Raw genomic sequence first — 23,485 nt, forward strand, 5'->3', positions numbered from 1 at the left:
GCCGGAGACGTTATTTTGCGGCCCCCACCTAAATATAAAAATGTAATGTTAGAGCGGCCCGCGAGTTTTATATGAATGGCGCTTGACAGCGTCATACTGCCAACCCTCCCGATTTTTCCGGGAGACTCCCGAATTTCAGTGCAACCATTCTCTCGAATTTCTGCCGATTTTCACCCAAACAACAATATTAAGGGCGTGCCATGATGGCACTGCCTTTAGCGCCCTCTACAACCTGTACAAACAGCGTGCCAGCCCAGCCATATGTTGTATTTGCCTTCTATACACACGTAAGCGACTGCAAGCCATACTTGGTCAACAGCCATACAGGTCACATTGAGGGTGGTGTATAAACAACTTTAACACTGTTACAAATATGCGCCACACTGTGAACCCACACCAAACAAGAATGACAAACACATTTCGGGAGAACATCCGCACCGTAACACAACATAAACACAACAGAACGAATACCCAGAACACCTTGCAGCCCTAACTCTTCCGGGACACAATATACATCACCTAAACAGACGCACGGAGGGGGGTGTCAATGTGTGGGGGGCGGGGTTTGGTGGTAGCTGGGGTGTATATTATGTCCCGGAAGAGTTATGGCTGCATGGGATTCTGGGTATTTGTTCTGTTGTGTTTATGTTGTGTTACGGTGCGGATGTTCTCCCGAAATGTGTTTGTCATTCTTGTTTGGTGTGGGTTCACTGTGTCACGCATATTTGTAACAGTGTTAAAGTTGTTTATACGTCCACCCTCAGTGTGACCTGTATGGCTGTTGATCAAGTATGTCTTGCAGTCACTTACGTGTGTCTGCAGAAGCCTCATACAACATGTGGCTGGGCCGGCACGCTGTTTGAATGGTGAAAAAGCGGACGCGATGACAGGTTGTAGAGGACGTTAAAGGCAGTGCTATCACCGTACGCCCTTAATATTGTTGTCCGGGTGAAAATCGGGACAAATTCGGGAGAATGGTTGCCCCGGGAAATTGTCGGGAGGGGCACTGAAATTCGGGAGTCTCCCGGAAAATTCGGGAGGGTTGGCAAGTATGTTGCTAGGGCGGGATAGCCATTAAAAGAAGGTGAATGCATTAAAAAGTGCATGTTAGATTTTTTTAAGAAATCTTTTCTTGCGGCCCAGCCTCACCCAGTTTCTGCATCCAGTGGCCCCCAGGTAAATTGAGTTTGAGACCCCTGGATCTAAACTTTAGATCCATGAAGGAAAGAAGAAAGTGAATGAATGTTTATAACTGAATAGATTTACATATAGTTAAAAATGTGTTTTCTTTTGTATTATTTTTTGGATGAATTAAGTAACATCTATGACAACCTTTTTTCCAAAACATAATATAGAATGTGAGATATAACAGGATAATGCATACATTTATCATTTGTTTTCAAAACGGTTACAAAAAAGTGGCACCCCAAAAATGTACTTTGGGACCCTATTTTTATGACTTGATGGGGTCCCTGGGAGTTCGTAGCGCCAACACTGATGTATGTGAAGTGAATTATAATTATATAGCGCTTTTTCTCTAGAGACTCAAAGCGCTTTACATTGTGAAACCCATTCGCTACATTTTAAGGAGGGGGAAGTGCCTTGCCAAAGGACACAACAGCCGTGACTGGGATGGCAGAAGCTGGCACTCTCAAGTTTCTAGCTGGCTGCCCTACCATCTGAACCACATGGACGCATATACTGTATGGTAGGTAGCATGTCTTCCAGATTATTTTCAACACAAGCCATAAGTACAGTCAGATCAATCGAGGTCAGGTGTTCCTTCTTAGATCTTATTCAGGCAAAAGTTGTCCCGATTGTTCAGCTATCTATTGATTTTTAAATACATCAACTCTAAAAGGGCTGAGGTAGAGGAGGTTAAAGGTCATATGAGAGGATATTTTTGTCAGCAATCTGCTGCAACTTTTAGCAGATTTTTAGCGCACTCCTTAATATTGTTTTTCAGTTAAGTGCACCACACGCTCAAATCATGCTTTGATTTTAATAAACAATTAGGCAGTTACTTAATAAAAAGTGATTTCAAGTTGGTTTAATGCATTTCTTTTTGATAATGTTTTATTAAAAAATGTTCTTTATGGCACCCTGTCAGCTGATGGGATCACAGTGACATCAGCCTTTTGAAATGAGACACAACAGGTACAGTAGGCGAGTACAGAACAACCCGTAAGTCTGAGCCAACATGCTCCCATCTGGCATTGCCACTCTAAAATGTTGGTCACAAGCTCTGTGTACACACAAGCACGCGCAAGCGCTCGGAAATCCATCACAAAGGCCACAGAGGGAGGGGTGCAGGAGGCTGCTATTGCTTCATGACATTTCACATAAAACCTCTCGAAAAGACATGTCCGGAGAAAAGTAGAATTTCAACTTTGCCCATTAAGGAGGAACTACAGCACATATATTACTCACAACAGCAACTTTCCTGAGCATAAAAGGGCTTTGTGGAACAGCTCAAAATGAACAACAACAAAAATGGCAGGAAACACAGTACCGTATTTTTCAGACTATAAGTTGCAGTTTTTTTCATAGTTTGGCCGGGGGTGCGACTTATACTCAGGAGCGACTTATGTGTGAAATTATCAACACATTAGCGTAAAATATCAAATAATATTATTTAGCTCATTCACGTAAGAGACTAGACGTATAAGATTTCATGGGATTTAGCGATTAGGAGTGACAGATTGTTTGGTAAACGTATAGCATGTTCTATATGTTATAGTTATTTGAATGACTCTTACCATAATATGTTACGTTAACATACCAGTTGGTTATTTATGCCTCATATAACGTACACTTATTCAGCCTGTTGTTCACTATTCTTTATTTATTTTAAATTGCCTTTCAAATGTCTATTCTTGGTGTTGGATTTTATCAAATAAATTTCCCCCAAAAATGCAACTTATACTCCAGTGCGACTTACACTACCGTTCAAAAGTTTGGAGTCACCCAAACAATTTTGTGGAATAGCCTTCATTTCTAAGAACAAGAATAGACTGTCGAGTTTCAGATGAAAGTTCTCTTTTTCTGGCCATTTTGAGCGTTTAATTGACCCCACAAATGTGATGCTCCAGAAACTCAATCTGCTCAAAGGAAGGTCAGTTTTGTAGCTTCTGTAACGAGCTAAACTGTTTTCAGATGTGTGAACATGATTGCACAAGGGTTTTCTAATCATCAATTAGCCTTCTGAGCCAATGAGCAAACACACTGTACCATTAGAACACTGGAGTGATAGTTGCTGAAAATGGCCTCTATACACCTATGTAGATATTGCACCAAAAACCAGACATTTGCAGCTAGAATAGTCATTTACCACATTAGCAATGTATAGAGTGTATTTCTTTAAAGTTAAGACTAGTTTAAAGTTATCTTCATTGAAAAGTACTGTGCTTTTCCTTCAAAAATAAGGACATTTCAATGTGACCCCAAACTTTTGAACGGTAGTGTATATATGTTTTTTCCTTCTTTATTGTGCATTTTCGGCCGGTGCGACTTATACTACGGAGCGGCTTATTGTCCGAAAAATACGGTACTAATCAAATGTTATGTAGACTCACCACGCCTTGCAGTGTGGGAGGAATAAGGCCACAATACACTGGAATGTAGGCACTGCAAACACATGCCTAGGGAACAAAATGGTCTTTATAACATCATAAGCGTAGAGGATCTTTATTGATAGACACACCTGCACAATCTCCTCCTTGTTGTTGAAGTGAGACACCAAGACATTTTCTCCGTCCGTTACTCTGGTCAGAGAGATTCCCAGCCTCCCGTTGGCGAGATGGTGAGAGTCCACTGGCAGTGTGCGCCGCAACATGAAGCGTACGATCTTCACCAGGTTGAAGGAAGGGTGCATGGGTCCAAGGAATCGCTTTCTTGCTTCCTTGGCAACCTCGATGATGCTGGCACCAGCCTCTCCTGTAATTTATGTATGAAAAGTTGCAAACATTGTATGCAAAATGGTTTATTGCTTTACAACATGGGTGTCAAACTCTGGCCAGCGGGCCAAAATTGGCGGGGTTTGGTGGTAGCGGGGGGTGTATTTTGTAGCGTCCCGGAAAAGTTAGTGCTGCAAAGGGTTCTGGGTATTTGTTCTGTTGTGTTTATGTTGTGTTACGGTGCGGATGTTCTCCCGAAATGTGTTTGTCATTCTTGTTTGGTGTGGATTCACAGTGTGGCGTGTATTTCTAACAGTGTTAAAGTTGTTTATACGGTCACCCTCAGTGTGACCTGTATGGCTGTTGACCAAGTGTGCGTTGCATTCACGTGTGTGTGTGCATACAAAAGCCGCACATATCTTGTGACTGGGCTGGCACGTTGTTAGAATGGATGAAAAGCAGACGTGACGACAGCTCGTAGAGGACGTTAAAGGCAGTGCCTTTAAGGCACGCCCCCAAGACTGTGGTCCGGGTGGACTACGAGATATAATGACTGATGAACACCTTCGTTCGATAATGAAGGTTGCCTCAGCTCAAAGCCTGAGCACCGACATTAATGAATTAGCATCCAAGAAAAGATGGCAGGTATCTGGTTTGGGCACATCAGATTAGATCAGTGAGTCGCAAACTGAGCAGTTTAAAGTCCTGTATGGTTGGTTTATTTATTGTTATTTTATTTTCAAATTTATTAGCCTGTGGAAAAAGTTAATGTTGATATTTACATCAGAAGGCTGCAAATAGAAAAGAGGCATTCAATTTTTATTTAAATTGTATTCGATATGCCATTGATATTTTTTAATTATTATTATTATTATTTGAAACTGGATTTTGCATGTCACTATAAAGTTATATAAGCCTTGCTTGTTCAATATTCAATGCAAAACTTGTTTGGGTCCCTATTAAAAGGTTAATTTGTTCAACCTTGGCCCGCGGCTTTGTTCAGTTTTAAATTTTGGCCCACTCTGTATTTGAGTTTGACACCCCTGCTTTACAACAAGGGTGCCCACACTTTACCAGCAGGTGATCTACTTATCAAATGACCAAGTCGAAGTGAAGAGTGTGCAAAGCAGTAATCAGAGCAAAGGGTGGCTATTTTGAAGAAACTAAAGTATAAAAACATGTTTTCAGTTATTTCACCTTTTTTTGTTAAGTACATAACTCCACATGTGTTCATTCATCATTTTGATGCCTTCAGTGTCAATCTACAATGTCATGAAAATAAAGAAAACACATTGAATGAGGAAAAGGTGTGTCCAAACATTTGGACTTTGGACTGTACTGTATGTAGTCCTGTACTGTATGTACAAACGTATAATAGATGTTTTTTGTTAACATGTTAAAAGTGTTTAATAAAAATACAAGCATGTTTAATACATAAAGATTCCCTTCTTTCATGAAGACAAGAATATACTTTGGTGTATTATCTTATTCTGATAACTTGCATTGATTGGACTCAGACAGGATTCACAGTGGTTGCTGATAAGTTCCACAACTTCGAATTTACATTGTGGTGGAAGAACAAGTCCTCCTCTCTTTCCAATACCACATGAAGAAATCGTTTTTATACCCTTGACAAGAAATACTGGCACTGACACGTCCTCCGTGTTTGACTGATAGCTCGTGATAGACGTCATGGACACAGCCTTTAGACTTTGTGTAAAAGGACATGTCTCCCAGAAACATGCTGTACTCCTCTCTCTATCAATATTCATCAGTCTCTATGAAAGTTAAGCGATTGCATGTTTTATCATACATAACTTTTGTTATCAACACTGGTTATTTTTTTTTTACACATGTATGACAGTTAAGAAAATGGAACACAATTACAGTATTTATTATAGGTACCTAATTATTTCCAAGTTTTACTGTACAGTTTGTATCAGTGTATGTAAAGTTAAGTTTAACTGTATGGAGAATTTGACTATAATTACTACTATTTTGTTTTAGTAAAAATAATCTAAATCCGATTAATTTGGAGGTCAACAAGCATCTCGAAATAGATTGTGTTTGACCTCAAAAGGTTCCACTGTATTGCACCCTTCAGGGCCACACAAAGGCTGCACATTGTCCAATATTCATTCAGCATGTCTTATCATGTAACCTCACACTGAGTTTTAGGTGTTACAAGAACTTCCCATTAAATATCACTTAAAAAAAAGGTATTTCCCCTTGCAAAGTGCAAGTCCTGGGAAAACTTCAGGGGAGACACAGCAGCTTAAAGGAAAACTGCACTTTTTAGTTTTTCCCATCATCCACAATTCCTTTGTGATACTTTGTGATTCCACATATTTCCTTTTCTGTGCCTTCTAGATAGTTGATATATGTTCTTCACAGAAAATGAGCCAAAGTCAGTGAGTCTCAGTTTGAAAAATTAATTAATTGTATCATTTTTCTTTTAATAAAAAATGAAAATGGGTCCCACAGACCCGAACACCACGCAAGGGTTGAAATGGATGTTCACACACACACACACGCACACAGCAGGCCTAGACAGGAGGAGGACAGAGTGTAGGTACACAGAACATCAGATCACCAAATCGCAGAGTAAAACAACTTGCACTGAGACTAGTCTATTAAATCCACTACACCTCCCTGATACCGAAGTACATGTCAAACTACTTCCTTAACGTAAATGACCGCCATAACCACAACACCAGGGGGAGCTCCACTAACCACGTTAAACCCAGATTCCGATCTAACAAAGGTCTTAACTCATTCTCTTTCTATGCCACATCAATATGGAATGCACTCCCAACAGGTGTAAAAGAAAGGGCATCTCTATCCTCCTTCAAAACCGCACTAAAACAACACCTCCAGGCAACTTCAACCCTAAACTAACACCCTCCCCCTTCCACATCCCACCTCCCCGGATTGTAAATAACCAAATGTAAATAATCAAATGTATTTCTAATGTATATACTTGTTCTTATGCTATCTGAACTGACTATGTTCTCTGCTCGCTGTACATATCCTACCAAGTCAGACCTACACTGTTTCAATGTCCATTTTACTGATGATGCAATTGTTGATGACTGAAGTGCTGATATCAACCAAACCCTCCTCATCCCACCACCCGGATTGTAAATAATGTAAATAATTCAATTTATATACTCGGATGATTAACTTGTGTGATGACTGTATTATGATGATAGTATATATTTGTACCATGAATTGATTTACGTGGACCCCGATTTAAACAAGTTGAAAAACCTATTCGGGTGTTACCATTTAGTGGTCAATTGTACGGAATATGTACTGTACTGTGCAATCTACTAATAAAAGTTTCAATCAATCAATCAAAAATGTGCGAGAAAACGAGAGCAGACCGTGTACTACTGCAATGCACTTTATGCTGGCATTAGCCAAAAAGCTCTCTCCTGGTTGCAGTTAGTCCAGATTGCTGCAGCACGACTTTTAACAGGGGCCAGGAAACGCAAGCATATAACCCCAATTCTTCAGAGTGTGCACTGGCTCCCTGTTCATTTTAAAATTGATTTTAAAACCTTGCTGTTTGTTTTTAAAGCTTTACATGGACTCGGTATATCTCGTACCTCATCCAAATTTACAATCCTGCGCGCGCTCTGAGGTCCGAGAGCCAGCTCCAGCTCGTGGTGCCCAAGACCAGACTTAAATCCAGGGGAGACAGGGCCTTCTCTGTGGTCGGCCCTAAGCTCTGGAACACTCTGCCCCTCCATGTTCCAACTGCTCCCACAGTGGAGTGTTTTAAGTCTCGTCTTAAAACCCACTTTTATTCTTTGGCTTTTAACACTACGTGAGGTGTTGTTGTCCTCTGTGTTTTTTATCAATTTTGATTTCTATTTACTGTTTTAATTGGTTTTTCCCTTTAAAATCCTTTTTAATCATATTTGTTTTTATATTTATTTATTTTTTGTTTTTATTCAGTCATTGGGGGAGCTAAGGATACTATTTGAACATTGTTTTTAATATTGTTGTGCAGCACTTTGGAAACATTTTTGTTGTTTAAATGTGCTATATAAATAAAGTGGATTGGATTGGATTGTTGACAAACAATGTTGCAACCTTGTGTATGAAATTAATTCATTGCATTTCCTAGAGTGAGACAGTAAACAGAGTCTGGGGCAAAGACATTAATTCATTGCATTTCCTAGAGTGAGACAGTAAACAGAGTCTGGGGAAAAGTATGCTCCAGAAAATCTGTTTTTTTGCGGACTTTGGAGAACCCCTGGTTTAGAAAAACAAAGCGTCCAACAACACAAAACAACAGATATGTTTCCATCTCCGTTCTTGTGCGTTTAGCATGGATTAATGTTATGTTTTGCAGAGCAGGGATCCCCACTAAGTTAGGCTGACCATACGTCCTCTTTTCCCCGGACATGTCCTCTTTTGCGGGGGTGTCCGGGCGGGGTTTCTTAAATGCCTCAAATATCCGGCATTTTGAGTTAGGGTTGCGTGTATTTTCAATGTACGTCCAGGGTTAAGAAGGGGTTAAACAAAACAAACTGTGGAGGCGTGCACACGCAGAAACATTCGTGAGGAAAGGGGCAGAGACAGAGAGCGAGAGAGCTAGTGAGTGGAGAGACAAACATGAAAACAAGAAATGCCGAAACGTAAATGCAACTTCACAGATGATTTGCGGAAAAAGTATTTGTGCTTTCGTCCTGGCCGTGACACATGGAAAGCAGAATTCACTGTGTGCAAAGCAGGAACGTATATATCTGTAGCAAATAAAGGGGCCAAAGATCTACAAGCCCATATCGACACTACAAAGCACAAAACAGCTGTGCAGGGCGAGAGCTCGTCTGCTGTTTATTGTTTAAATTCAATTAACTTGTTTTGAGGCATTATTTATGTTTAGATTATATACAAGAGGTTATTTTGAATATTTCTACCTCTGCACTTTTTTTCCAAAACTGTGAATGTTACAGAATATAAGTGTGACTTATTTTGTTATACTGTCAAGCAGTGTTGGCGTTAACACACTTTTTGTGTCTTTTTAACGCATTGAAATCAGAAAGGACGCAGATTTTTTATTTTTTTTTAAACATTTGCAGCCCACAGCTAACGTTTTAAAGGCCCACGGCACATTCAAAAAATACTATTAAAATAAACAAAAACATAACAAAAGTGAAATAAAAAAGCTTATAAGTGAAATGTAATTTAGAAACAGTTGCAATGTTGACTAATAAAACAAAGCTGTTTTTTTTTCTTTCAAACCGTCATTGCTCAAATCATAATATTGAATCAAAATCAATGTTATTATGAATTATTGACCTATCAAAGGTTCCCATTACTTCACAACAAATATTCCACTAAGAAAAATATTGTTGGTGGAAGATTTTGCACATTTTGTGTGTTTGCCATAAAAAACAGTTTTGTTTCACAAAAAAGGGCGGAAAACAAACGAACAAAAAAACAAACAAAAGAAAAACAACATAAAAAAACTAAAACATTTTGAAATGAGGAATAGATGTGAAATTGATGTAGACTCCAGAGATTTAAGCGTTAAATATAAAATGTATGTATGCCCTGGCACACCATTATCATCATTTTATGACCCAAGCAAAACACATTTTACACTTTTATACTGAAATAAATAACTAAGTACAAACCCCGTTTCCATATGAGTTGGGAAATTGTGTTAGATATAAATATAAAGGGAATACAATGATTTGCAAATCATTTTAACCCATATTCAGTTGAATATGCTACAAAGACAACATATTTGATGTTCAAACTGATAAACATTTTTACTTTTGCAAATAATCATTAACTTTAGAATTTGATGCCAGCAACACGTGACAAAGAAGTTGGGAAAGGTGGCAATAAATACTGATAAAGTTGAGGAATGCTCATCAAACACTTATTTGGAACATCCCACAGGTGAACAGGCAAATTGGGAACAGGTGGGTGCCATGATTGGGTATAAAAGTAGATTCCATGAAATGCTCAGTCATTCACAAACAAGGATGGGGCGAGGGTCACCACTTTGTCAACAAATGCGTGAGCAAATTGTTGAACAGTTTAAGAAAAACCTTTCTCAACCAGCTATTGCAAGGAATTTAGGGATTTCACCATCTACGCTCCGTAATATCATCAAAGGGTTCAGAGAATCTGGAGAAATCACTGCACGTAAGCAGCTAAGCCCGTGACCTTTGATCCCTCAGGCTGTACTGCACCAACAAGCGACATCAGTGTGTAAAGGATATCACCACATGGGCTCAGGAACACTTCAGAAACCCACTGTCAGTAACTACAGTTGGTCGCTACATCTGTAAGTGCAAGTTAAAACTCTCCTATGCAAGGCGAAAACTGTTTATCAACAACACCCAGAAACGCCGTCGACTTCGCTGGGCCTGAGCTCACCTAAGATGGACTGATACAGAGTGGAAAAGTGTTCTGTGGTCTGACGAGTTCACATTTCAAATTGTTTTTGGAAACTGTGGACATCGTGTCCTCCGGACCAAAGAGGAAAAGAACCATCCGGATTGTTATAGGCGCAAAGTTGAAAAGCCAGCATCTGTGATGGTATGGGGTTGCATTAGTGCCCAAGACATGGGTAACTTACACATCTGTGAAGGCACCATTAATGCTGAAAGGTACATACAGGTTTTGGAGCAACATATGTTGCCATCCAAGCAACGTTACCATGGACGCCCCTGCTTATTTCAGCAAGACAATGCCAAGCCATGTGTTACATCAACGTGGCTTCATAGTAAAAGAGTGCGGGTACTAGACTGGCCTGCCTGTAGTCCAGACCTGTCTCCCATTGAAAATGTGTGGCGCATTATGAAGCCTAAAATACCACAACGGAGACCCCCGGACTGTTGAACAACTTAAGCTGTACATCAAGCAAGAATGGGAAAGAATTCCACCTGAGAAGCTTAAAAAATGCGTCTCCTCAGTTCCCAAATGTTTACTGAGTGTTATTAAAAGGAAAGGCCATGTAACACAGGGGTGAACATGCCCTTTCCAAACTACTTTGGCACGTGTTGCAGCCATGAAATTCTAAGTTAATTATTATTTGCAAAAAAAATTAAGTTTATGAGTTTGAACATCAAATATGTTCTCTTTGTAGTGCATTCAATTGAATATGGGTTGAAAAGGATTTGCAAATCATTGTATTCCGTTTATATTTACATCTAACACAATTTCCCAACTCATATGGAAACGGGGTTTGTACAATCTCCCTCCAGTAGTCTACTTGTGATTAAAGTGACGTACCAAGACACACGCCGGAGACCAGAGCGGTGGCGGTGAGGGCTCCGGCGGAGGCTCCGTAGATGTGCTTGGCGTTGTGCACCAGGAAAGGCGCCTGCTCCAGCAGACAGCTGGCGACGCCGACATGGTAGATGCCCAGGAAGCCGCAACCTGCGAACGAGATGTTCCATGGCGAGTCTAACGGGAACATGCCGCGCGTTGACGGGGAGGGTCGAAGGTCGTCGGTCCAAGTTAGAACACAATGTTCTCTTCCTGGTTTTACTTTGGCTGAATGAAATAAAAAATAACAAAACAATTTGCTTTCAAGGTCTACGCACCGCGGCTTGGATTAATAGCGGCGGTTTACATGCTGCGTGTAAGTTAGCAGCCAATAGCCGTAAGCGGTCTGACTAGCCCGGCCTTTGTCCCACATTACACCGCTAAACTAACATAGTTCCGAAACAGAACACATAATTGAACAAAACTGAGGATTTACGTAAAAATAACCCCTCCGAAATGTCCTAGGCACTGTGTTTACCCCAGAAACTATATTGTGTTGACGAACATTTGTCACGTTTTTATTCACAAAGGGGGCGGGCTTACAAGTAAGTCACTAGCAAGTCCACCAATGAGCGACGACGCAAAGCATATTGACCAATGAAAACGGACGTAGATGGAAAACTGACCAATCACATGCCGCAATTCTAACAAAAGTCACGTACAATGCTATTATTTAACAACTATGTTGTTCCTACTCTATTTAGAAGTAGTTTATGTTTATGTCTTTATATAACTTGTGTGAATTTTCGAATAATGTGTGTATTTTGAGTACACATTGCTTGTTTTAAACAAATCGGATACGATGAACTTTTGTACACTGATCTTAAAGTGCAGGTTATTGGTTGTCATGGCAACACTCTCCCGCTGCGTTGTAAAATAAACGTCAACACGATGTACAAATGTCGTCACCTGGCAAAGTGGAGTGGTCACAAAGTCTCGGGAAAGCCTGTTATAAAACATATTTGCACCGAAGTGTTTTTTGCTGTGGAATGTTCCTGTTTTTTAATGTTGTTGTGCAGTGATCCGAGAAGGAACATGACCCCCCCAGAGAGCATATTCTGTTGTGCAACATGTTCAGGGTATAGCAACAAAAAAAAAGAAAAAAGTGTGTCTGCAAGTGCGTATTGATTGTTGACAATCAAGGCAAAGATTAGAAGGGCCTAAAAAGGACAAAACCATCAGATTCACACAGTAGCAATTGATTTGATCTCATCCTGTATTACAAGATGTTTTAAGACATTGTGAATTTCAAATGTCCTCAAATATCTAAAACTCCCTTTTATTTCTCCAGCGATGAGTCAGTCTGACAACAGACTAACCTCACCACTGATATGTTTATCTGATTACTGATATTGTACTTATTATATAATACTTGTATCATGCCTTTTCAAAGAAACGGGCGTACATGATTTTCAATGTTGCCCACATTTTGAATGAAACATTTGAGTTATAAAAGATAGAGGGTCAAAGGTTCATGGATGCATTAATTCATTATGTTGATGTCATTAACAATATGATTAAGTTAAGGTGGACCTGGTACAGTTAAAGTATCTGTGTACAGGTCCACTAATGGACATTGGAGTGTTACTTTCAAAGGCAAAATTAAAGTATTGCTAAAAACATAATTTTATATGGGACTTTATTGTATTATATGTATAGTATGTGTTCCAAGAAGAAAAAAGCATAAAACACCGCCAGAATTAGAGATATTACAAGTCAAAGTGATGAAGCTTAGTGTTATGCTCATGACTTGGTGTAGCTAAACATTACACTATAACAGACCTGGGCAAATTAAGGCCCGGGGCCCATTTGCGGCCCGTTAAGCTTTTCAATCTGGCCCACCGGACATTCCCAAATATTATTTTTAGATCTTTAAGATGGAAAGTGTATGATGTGCAGTGGTGTTTTCTAATGACCGTAAGTCTTGAACTATAGTAAGTATTTTAATGGTTGGAATCTGCGCTTATGGATGATATACCAGTCACTATGGTAATCTAATTAGTTACTATGGTCATCTAATTAGTTACTATGGTAATCTACGTCACAGCAGCTCAGACGAGGCACCAAGCAGTGTGGGCGGGAAGCGTTTCCACAGACGCGGAAGGAGATTTTCACAACAAAGTTCTAAAGCTTAGTGATATATCAAATGTATCAGATTGTAGGTGGGGTTTATTTTGTACCCTTCACGTTCATATTTCACTGTTTGCTGCATTTTTGTTGCGTTTCACTTGATTGTAAAATATGTCGATCGAAAGGGGGTGTGACATTCATCTTTTGTCAATATTCAGTGTTTTATCCTTCATAGAAAAATGTAAAATTCCATTATGTTTTTTAGGCGGTCTGTCGTAACATTATTAGCATTCAATCAGACATTATTGTGAGGTTTTGTATTAGTGTTCCTAAAAATAGATATACCGGCCCCCAGACACATTTTTTTCTGTAAATGTGGCCCCCGAGTCAAAATAATTGCCCAGGCCTGCCCTGTAAGATGAAGGCAATTGCATTTTATTGATATTTGAAATGTATTCAATGTTTATAAATGAATATTTAAATATACTAAATGTAAAAAAGAGAATACATATTCTAAATAAGATCATTAAATGAAATGGTGGTAGCGGGGGTGTATTTTGTAACGTCCCGGAAGAGTTAGTACTGTATTGATTGATTGATTGATAAAGGGTTCTGGGTATTTGTTCTGTTGTGTTTATGTTGTGTTACGGTGCGGATGTTCTCCCGAAATATGTTTGTCATTCTTGTTTGGTGTGGGTTCACATTGTGGCGTGTATTTCTAACAGTGTTAAAGTTGTTTATACGTCCACCCTCAGTGTGACCTGTATGGCTGTTGATCAAGTGTGCGTGGCATTCACGTACACTACCGTTCAAAAGTTTGAGGTCACCCAAACAATTTTGTGGAATATCCTTCATTTCTAAGAACAAGAATAGACTGTCGCGTTTCAGATGAAAGTTCTCTTTTTCTGGCCATTTTGAGCGTTTAATTGACCCCACAAATGTGATGCTCCAGAAACTCAATCTGCTCAAAGGAAGGTCAGTTTTGTAGCTTCTGTAACGAGCTAAACTGTTTTCAGATGTGTGAACATGATTGCACAAGGGTTTTCTGATCATCAATTAGCCTTCTGAGCCAATGAGCAAACACATTGTACCATTAGAACACTGGAGTGATAGTTGCTGGAAATAGAGTGTACTTCTTTAAAGTTAAGACTAGTTTAAAGTTATCTTCATTGAAAAATAAGGACATTTTAATGTGACCCCAAACTTTTGAACGGTAGTGTATGTGTGCGTGCAGAAGCCGCACATATCTTGTGACTGGGCCGGCACGTTGTTAGAATGGATGAAAAGCGGAAGTGACGACAGCTCGTAGAGGACGTTAAAGGCAGTGCCTTTAAGGCACGCCCCCAAGACTGTGGTCCGGGTGGACTACGAGATATAAGACTGATGAACACCTTCGTTCGATAATGAAGGTTGCCTCAGCTCAAAGCCTGAGCCCCGATATTAATGAACTAGCATCCAAGAAAAGATGGCAGGTATCTGGCTTGGGCACATCAGATTAGATCAGTGTGTTGCAAACTGAGCAGTTTAAAGTCCTGAATGGTTGGTTTATTCATTGTTATTTTATTTTCAAATTTATTAGCCTGTGGAAAAAGTTAATGTTGATATGTACCTCAGAAGGCTGCAAATAGAAAAGAGGCATTCAATTTTTATTTTATTGTAAATAATGTAAATAATTTAATGTATATACTGTGATGATTAACTTGTGTGATGACTGTATTATGATGATAGTACTGTATATATTTGTACCATGAATTGATTAACGTGGACCCCGACTTAAACAAGTTGAAAAACTTATTGGGGTGTTACCATTTAGTGGTCAATTGTACGGAATATGTACTGTACTGTGCAATCTACTAATACAAGTTTCAATCAATCAATCAAAGACCTGACAGATAGATAGACAGATAGATGGATAGATAGATACATAGATAGATAGATAGATAGATAGATAGATAGATAGATAGATAGATAGATAGATAGATAGATAGATAGATAGATAGATAGATAGATAGATAGATAGATAGATAGATAGATAGATAGATAGTACTTTATTGATTCCTTCAGGAGAGTTCCCTCAGGAAAATTTAAATTCCAGCAGGAGTGTACAGAATTGAGATCGAATTTAAAAAGTAAAAAGTAAATAATGGGGGTATAAATGGAAACAAAATAGAAAAATATTACAATATGAATAAAAATAAAAAGCAACAATGAGAATAAAAATATAACAGTAAAATAAGAATATAACAAGAGAAACAAGGCAGTAGTGACCACGTTATGAAAAAGTATTGCACTGTTATTGTTTTGCATCCCCTGTCATCCTAGGACTAGGATGAAAAAAACAAAACTCAAAATAACCAGTGAGTGCGCACACAAAATAAATTACAATAAATAGAAAGAAACAGAATAAACAACAGATTTCGGCCATTTTGCAAGTTTTTGCAAGTTATGCACGTAATCTATAAATAAAAGTAGAGTTGCGTTTCCTTCAGTACAGGCGAGAGACTTTGCAGCGACCAATCAGATGAGCTCCGAGGAGCGAGGGGCGTGGTCATCCCTCCTCTGTGCAATATCAGTTTCTAAAGTCGCTTCCCGCCATGAGTTGAAACTTTCGCGGCCTTTGCAAAAGTGCGTTTGCTATATCCACCACAAAAGCCCAAACGGGCGGAGCGCGTTTCTTTTTAACAGCAGTCCATGTTTACGTGGTTCCCGCCGGCAGGGAGCGGTGTTCAAAACGAGCCAACATTCGTGACGTCAGCTTTTTTTGAAGCGAGAAGTCCAAGCTGAAGAGTGAACCAGTAGTTTTTGTAAGATATTGTTTAACATCATTGCTTTATCTATGTATAATATTTCATATAACAAAACCCCACATTTTAAGCCGAATCGCGGTGTTGAAGTACAGGCTTTAAAAAAAATGGCTCGCATTGATGTTAACTCGGTGAGTACTGCCAATGGGGATCTATCTAATAACATAATGGCGATAAACATGTCTAGGCGTGTTCCAAACACACACCCATGAAGCAGATAGGACAACTCCACATTGCTGCACTTTGGTCACCGTCGAGTAACGTCAACTTTAAAGTGCGTTTTCTATGGAGAACAGCGACGAGGAAGATAACGCCAACGATGAAGATGGAGCGAAGGTGAACGACCTGAACTTGAGGCGTTGCAGGTTGGAGGAAGAACATGATGGAGTCACACCCAAGGGTGAGGAACCTGACAGGGACGGACTATACAGTGAACAGGTGGAATCAGAGAGAAGCAATGGAGAAGAGATGAATAGTGATGGGAGGGAGTATCTTTCTCTGTCCTCCTCCAGCTGCATGGACACCTGTAATCCTTTTATACCCAGCCTCTCTTCCTCAAACATCTCCACCCACTATCATGCTGGTATTTCAACCTCATCTTCCTCTTCTGTCTTGGGTCTGACACCACCCTTACCTCCCACCGTGGACCTCTTGGCTGTTTTGACTGATACCAAGCTGAACTTGGATGTTTACCGAAGCGGAGCATCTGTACTGCCAAGGCTATGGGCCTCCATTCCAGAGCACCTGAGAGGAATTCACTACCTGAGACTCGGCTCTGAGGATAAAACCGCGTTGGATGGCGCACTTGATGTCCTTCCACATTTGAAAGATCTACGCTCACTAGCCATTCGAGGTACTTCCTGCACACGTTTGTTGTTGACGTCATCTCATTTTCTACCACTCATGTATGGAAGTAGAATTGTTTCACTTCAACTTATATATGTCAATATGTGATATGCATATATTAATAAATATACAAATTTGATATACAAATAAATAAATAATTTGTATAAATAAACGCACATTTGTACCGTATTTTTCGGACTATAAGTATAGAGTATAAGTCGCAGTGCGACTTATACTCAGGAGCGACTTATGTGTGAAATTATTAACACATTACTGTAAAATATCAAATAATATTATTTAGCTCATTCACGTAAGAGACTAGACCAGTGGTTCTTAACCTTGTTGGAGGTACCGAACCCCACCAGTTTCATATGCGCATTCACCGAACCCTTCTTTAGTGAAAAATAATTTTTTTTTTTTTTTTCAAATTCAAGACAAAGTTATATGTTTTTGGCAACACTTTAGTATGGGGGACATATTTTAAGTAACAAAGACTTTTTAAAGGCCTACTGAAAGCCACTACTACCGACCACGCAGTCTGATAGTTTATATATCAATGATGAAATCTTAACATTGAAACACATGCCAATACGGCCGGGTTAACTTATAAAGTGCAATTTTAAAATTCCCGCCACACTTCCGGTTGAAAAACTCCTTTGGATATGATTTATGCGTGTGACATCACAAAATCCACGGAAGTGGTTGTACCCCATCGACCCGATACAAAAACCTCTTGTTTTCTTCGACAAAATTCCACAGTATTCTGGACATCTGTGTTGGTGAATCTTTTGCAATTTGTTTATTGAACAATGGAGGCTGCAAAGAAGAACGTTGTTGGTGGTATCGATCGGTGTATTAGCGGCTAAGTACAATACTTACAGCAACACAACAAGGACTACTTACTACGCCTAGCCGATGCTTGCCGCCAAACCCACGGATGAAGTCCTTCGTCGCGCCGTCGATCGCTGGAACGCAGGTGAGCACGGCTGTTGATGGGAAGATGAGGGCTGGCTGGCGTAGGTGGAGCGCTAATGTTTTTATCATAGTTCTGTGAGGTCCGGTTACTAAGTTGCTAAATTAGCCTTAGCGTCGTTAGCAACAGCATTGTTAAGCCTTACCAGGCTGAGAATTTTTAACCGTGTAGTTACATGTACATGGTTTAATAGTATTGTTGATTTTCTGTCTATCCTTCCAGTCAGGGGTTTATTTCTTTTGTTTCTATCTTCATTTGAGAACGATGCTATCACGTTAGCTCAGTAGCTAAGTGTGTCACCGATGTATTGTCGTGGAGATAAAAGTCACTCTAAATGTCCATTTTGCGTGCTCGACTCTCATTTTCAAGAGGATATAGTATCCGAGGTGGTTTAAAATACAAATCTGTGATCCACAATAGAAAAAGGAGAGAGTGTGGAATCCAATGAGCCAGCTTGTACCTAAGTTACGGTCAGAGCGAAAAAAGATACGTCCATCACTGCCTCTCTAGTCAGTCACTGTAACGTTCCTCATCTACGAATCTTTCATCCTCGCTCAAATTAATGGGGTAATCGTCGCTTTGTTGCTCCGAATCTCTCGCTCCATTGTAAACAACGGGGAATTGTGAGGAATACTAGCTCCTGTGACGTCAGGCTACTTCCGGTACAGGCAAGGCTTTTTTTATCAGCGAGCAAAAGTTGCGAACTTTATCGTCGATTTTCTCTACTGAATCCTTTCAGCAAAAATATGGCAATATCGCGAAATGATCAAGTATGACACATAGAATGGATCTGCTATTCCCGTTTAAATAAAAAAAAATCATTTCAGTAGGCCTTTAAAGGCCTACTGAAACCCACTACTACCGACCACGCAGTCTGATAGTTTATATATCAATGATGAAATCTTAACATTGCAACACATGCCAATACGGCCGGGTTAACTTATAAAGTCACATTTAAAACTTCCTGGGAAATATCCGGCTAAAACGTCGTGGTATGATGACGTATGCGCGTGACGAAGTCAGTTTAACGGAAGTTATGGTACCCCGTAGAATCCTATACAAAAAGCTCTGTTTTCATTTCATAATTCCACAGTATTCTGGACATATTTTGCAATTTGTTTAATGAACAATTAAGGCTGCAAAGAAGACAGTTGTAGGTGGGATCGGTGTATTAGCAGCGGACTACAGCAACACAACCATGTTTTTAGCATAGCTCTGTGAGGTCCCGTTGCTAAGTTGCTAAGTTAGCTTCAATGGCGTCGTTAGCACAGCATTGTTAACCTTCGCCAGCCTGGAAAGCATTAACCGTGTATTTACATGTCCACGGTTTAATAGTATTGTTGATTTTCTATCTATCCTTCCAGTCAGGGCTTTATTTTTTTGTTTCTATATGCAGTTAAAGCACGATGCTATCACGTTAGCTCGTAGCTAAAGCATTTCGGCGATGTATTGTCGTGGAGATAAAAGGCACTGAATGTCCATTTCGCGTTCTCGACTCTCATTTTCAAGAGGATATAGTATCCCAGGTGGTTTAAAATACAAATCCGTGATCCACAATAAAAAAAGGAGAGTGTGGAATCCAATGAGCCAGCTTGTACCTAAGTTACAGTCAGAGCGAAAAAAGATACGTCCATCACTGTCTCTCAAGTCTTTCACTGTAACGTTCCTCATCTACGAATCTTTCATCCTCGCTCAAATTAATGGGGTAATCGTCACTTTCTCGGTCCGAATCTCTCTCGCTCCATTGTAAACAATGGGGAATTGTGAGGAATACTAGCTCCCGTGACGTCACGCTACTTCCGGTACAGGCAAGGCTTTTTTTAATCAGCGAGCAAAAGTTGCAAACTTTATCGTCGATTTTCTCTACTAAATCCTTTCAGCAAAAATATGGCAATATCGCGAAATGATCATGTATGACACATAGAATGGATCTGCTATTCCCGTTTAAATAAAAAAAATCATTTCAGTAGGCCTTTAATTTAGAGTTATTAGGACACTAGGGGGAACATATTCTAAGTAACAAAGACTTAATTTAGAGTTATTTGGACACTAGGGGAACATATTCTAAGTAATAAAGACTTAATTTAGAGTTATTTGGTTAGGATTAGAGCAGGGATGTCCAAAGTGCGGCCCGGGGGCCATTTGTGGCCCGCAGGTAATTTTTTAATGGCCCCGCGGCCCATTTTAAAATACGATTAAAAACATTAAAAACATAAAACATGGTATGAAAGACCAAACAGGTGAAATGTAACAAGAAAATGTTGCAATGTTTACTCTAATAACACAAAGCTGCCATGCAGGCTTTCTTTCTTTAAAAAATAATAAAGAATCAAAATCAATGTTATGAATTATTGACCTATCCAAAGCTCCAATTACGTCACATTAAATATTGCACTTTGAGATATTTTTTTGGGAAAATGTTGCATATTTTGTGTTTGCCATATAAAAAAATGTAGCTTTTTAAAAAAAAATGTTTTAAAGAAGGGCCTAAAACGAACAAACAAAAAACATAAACAATAATACAATGTATAATTGACGGATAGATCTGAAGTTGATCTCGAGATTATTGTGTTAAAAGTAAACAGTAAAAAAATTTTATAATTTATTTTTTAACACTTTTATGAGTTGGACCCTTTTGGTTCCCCAATAATTTTTGTGTGATTTGTTTTTAAGTGTCATTGCTCAAAAAGTAATAATGAATTAAAATCAATGGTGTTATGAGTTATTGACCTTTTTAGGGCTCCAATTATTATTTAATCTGAAATATTCCTCTTAAAAATTTTATTGGTTGAAAATATTGCATATTTTGTGTTTTTTCCAGAAAAAAAACAGGGTTTTCTTTGACAAAAAGAGCATACGACTTAAATCTTTAAAAACGTTATATTGACAGATAGACCTAATGTTGATCTAAAGATAATAATACTGAATAATGACACATTTTAAATATTTTTTGGACCAAAACCCTTTGTGGTCCCTGGGATCAAGCCTGAGTGGAGGCCTTAATTCATATTTTTTATACATATATTGTATTGGTTTTTAAAATTAAAAAATATCAAAATGGCCCCCGCTTGCTTTGACTTTTCAGTGTGCGACCCTCAGTGGAAAAAGTTTGGACATCCCTGGGTTAGAGGGTTAGGGTTATAATAAGGTCATGCCGAATAAGGCATTAATAAGTACTTAACAATGACTAGTTAAGAGCCAATATGTTACTAATTTGCATGTTAATAAGCAAGTAATTAACGGTGAATATGTTCCCCATACTAAAGTGTTACCATGTTTTATTACTGGTGCATAAAATTAACAGTGCATGAACATCACCTTGTTCAAACAACAAAACCAACACAGTGCATAAACTCACAACAAAATACACACCTACTAATCAGTCAGCGGGAGAAGTTTGTATTTACACGATGAATCGGGTGTTTTTTGACCTCCACCGAACCCCTGAGCCCGACTCACAGAACCCCTAGGGTTCGATCGAACCCAGGTTAAGAACCACTGGACCAGACGTATAAGATTTGATGGGATTTAGCGATTAGGAGTGACAGATTGTTTGGTAAACGTATAGCATGTTCTATATGTTATAGTTATTTGAATGACTCTTACCATAATATGTTACGTTAACATACCAGGCACGTTCTCAGTTGGTTATTTATGCCTCATATAACGTACACTTATTCAGCCTGTTGTTCACTATTCTTTATTTATTTTAAATTGCCTTTCAAATGTTTTTTTCCTTCTTTATTATGCATTTTCGGCCGGTGCGACTTATACTCCGGAGCGACTTATAGTCCGAAAAATACGATAAATATATTTTTGAGATTTGAAAATATATACAAATAAAATGTATAAATATAAAAATGTGACATACAAATAAATCATGGAATTTGTATAAATAAACGTGTATTTGTAAATATATTTTTGAGATTTGAATATAAATATGCTTGATTTTGTATTTGTATTTGTATTGAATTTGCATATGTGGATCGCTTTTGTGTCGATGAGACATTCCTCCCACAAACCAGATACACAAATAAATGTGATTTACACACTCCCCTGAACAACCAGCAGAGGGCACTGCAGCCAGAGCGGTCTGGGTCACAGAGCATTATATGCGTTATATGCAAAATGCCCGGAGTTCTCTGCACAAAAACTATCCATGTCTTTATAGAGAGAACGCACAACGGGCCTGAGCTAGCTAACGTTTGCGTTGTATTAGCTAATGCTAATTTATCCAGTTAATCTGAAAGACCGTGCTAGCTGCTTACCATATTTTTCGGACTATAAATCGCTCCGGAGTATAAGTCGCACCGGCCAAAAATGCATAATAAAGAAGGAAAAAAACATATATAAGTCACACAGGAATATAAGTCGCATTTTTTGGGGAAATGTATTTGATAAAACCCAACACCAAGAATAGACATTTGAAAGGCAATTTAAAATAAATAAAGAATAGTGAACAACAGGCTGAATAAGTGTACGTTATATGAGGCATAAATAACCAACTGAGAACGTGCCTGGTATGTTAACGTAACATATTATGGTAAGAGTCATTCAAATAACTATAACATATAGAACATGCTATACTTTTACCAAACAATCTGTCACTCCTAATCGCTAAATCCCATCAAATCTTATACGTCTAGTCTCTTACGTGAATGAGCTAAATAATATTATTTGATATTTTACGCTAATGTGTTAATATTTTCACACATAAGTCGCTCCTGAGTATAAGTCGCACCCCTGGCCAAACTATGAAAAAAACTGCGACTTATAGTCCGAAAAATACGGTATTTTATTGTATCAATGCCGTTTAATGACCTTGTCCCAATGTAGATACTGATCTCTTATCAGTGTAATGTGTGTCAAATCATCCCAAAAGTCATGACATAATATGACCCTCCGTAGTGTGCCTCTGATTGGCTCGCCAGTGTCTGACCTTGTCTGCACGCTCTGGCTGCAGTGCCCTCTGCTGGTTGTTCAGGGGAGTGTGTAGGTCACATTTATTTGTGCATCTGGTTTGTGGGAGGAATGTCTCATCGACACAAACGCAGAAAAGCGATCCACATATGCAAATTCAATACAAATACAAAATCAAGCATATTTATATTAAAATCTCAAAAATATATTTACAAATATATGTTTATTTATACAAATTCTTGATTTATTTGTAAGTCACATTTTTATATTTATAAATTTTATTTGTATATATTTTCAAATCTCAAAAATATATTTACAAATATACGTTTATTTATACAAATTCTTGATTTATTTGTAAGTCACATTTTTATATTTATAAATTTTATTTGTATATATTTTCAAATCTCAAAAATATATTTACAAATACGCATTTATTTATACAAATGATTTATTTATTTGTATATCACATTTGGATTTGTATATTTATTAATATATGCATATGTATAATATCATATTGACATATATTAGTTGATGTGAGACAATTATACTTCCATACTATTGTATTACTTTTAAATCTGGACTCAAAACTTAACAAGTCCCAAAATTTCATCATATCTTTTCAAAGGACAATACTGTAGGGAAACTTAGATACTTTAGTTTAAAGCAGGGTTTTTCAA

The 23,485-nt window shown here is 38.5% G+C and overlaps 2 protein-coding genes across 5 annotated transcripts in view; one reads left to right on the forward strand and one right to left on the reverse strand.

The window, feature by feature from the left end:
• The window catches only part of pnpla2 (patatin-like phospholipase domain containing 2), a 29,052-nt gene extending 17,355 nt beyond the window's left edge, over positions 1-11,697 (reverse strand). Inside the window, 3 exon segments of the mRNA XM_062035588.1 lie at positions 3,576-3,641; positions 3,704-3,936; positions 11,160-11,697. Coding sequence (XP_061891572.1) covers positions 3,576-3,641; positions 3,704-3,936; positions 11,160-11,346 — 486 coding nt within the window. The 5' untranslated portion in view covers positions 11,347-11,697.
• A 780-nt stretch (positions 11,698-12,477) lies between these two features.
• The window catches only part of pidd1 (p53-induced death domain protein 1), a 38,415-nt gene continuing 27,407 nt past the window's right edge, over positions 12,478-23,485 (forward strand). Inside the window, exons 1-2 of one of the 4 annotated variants that reach the window (XM_062035586.1) lie at positions 12,480-16,469; positions 16,745-16,922. In XM_062035586.1, coding sequence (XP_061891570.1) covers positions 16,449-16,469; positions 16,745-16,922 — 199 coding nt within the window. In that variant the 5' untranslated portion in view covers positions 12,480-16,448. Of the gene's footprint in view, positions 16,923-23,485 lie in introns of all 4 variants that reach the window. The other 3 variants (XM_062035585.1, XM_062035587.1, XM_062035584.1) reach the window with 3 other exon arrangements.

The sequence above is a fragment of the Entelurus aequoreus genome, linkage group LG24 (assembly GCF_033978785.1).
Source record: "Entelurus aequoreus isolate RoL-2023_Sb linkage group LG24, RoL_Eaeq_v1.1, whole genome shotgun sequence".
NCBI lineage: Eukaryota > Metazoa > Chordata > Actinopteri > Syngnathiformes > Syngnathidae > Entelurus > Entelurus aequoreus.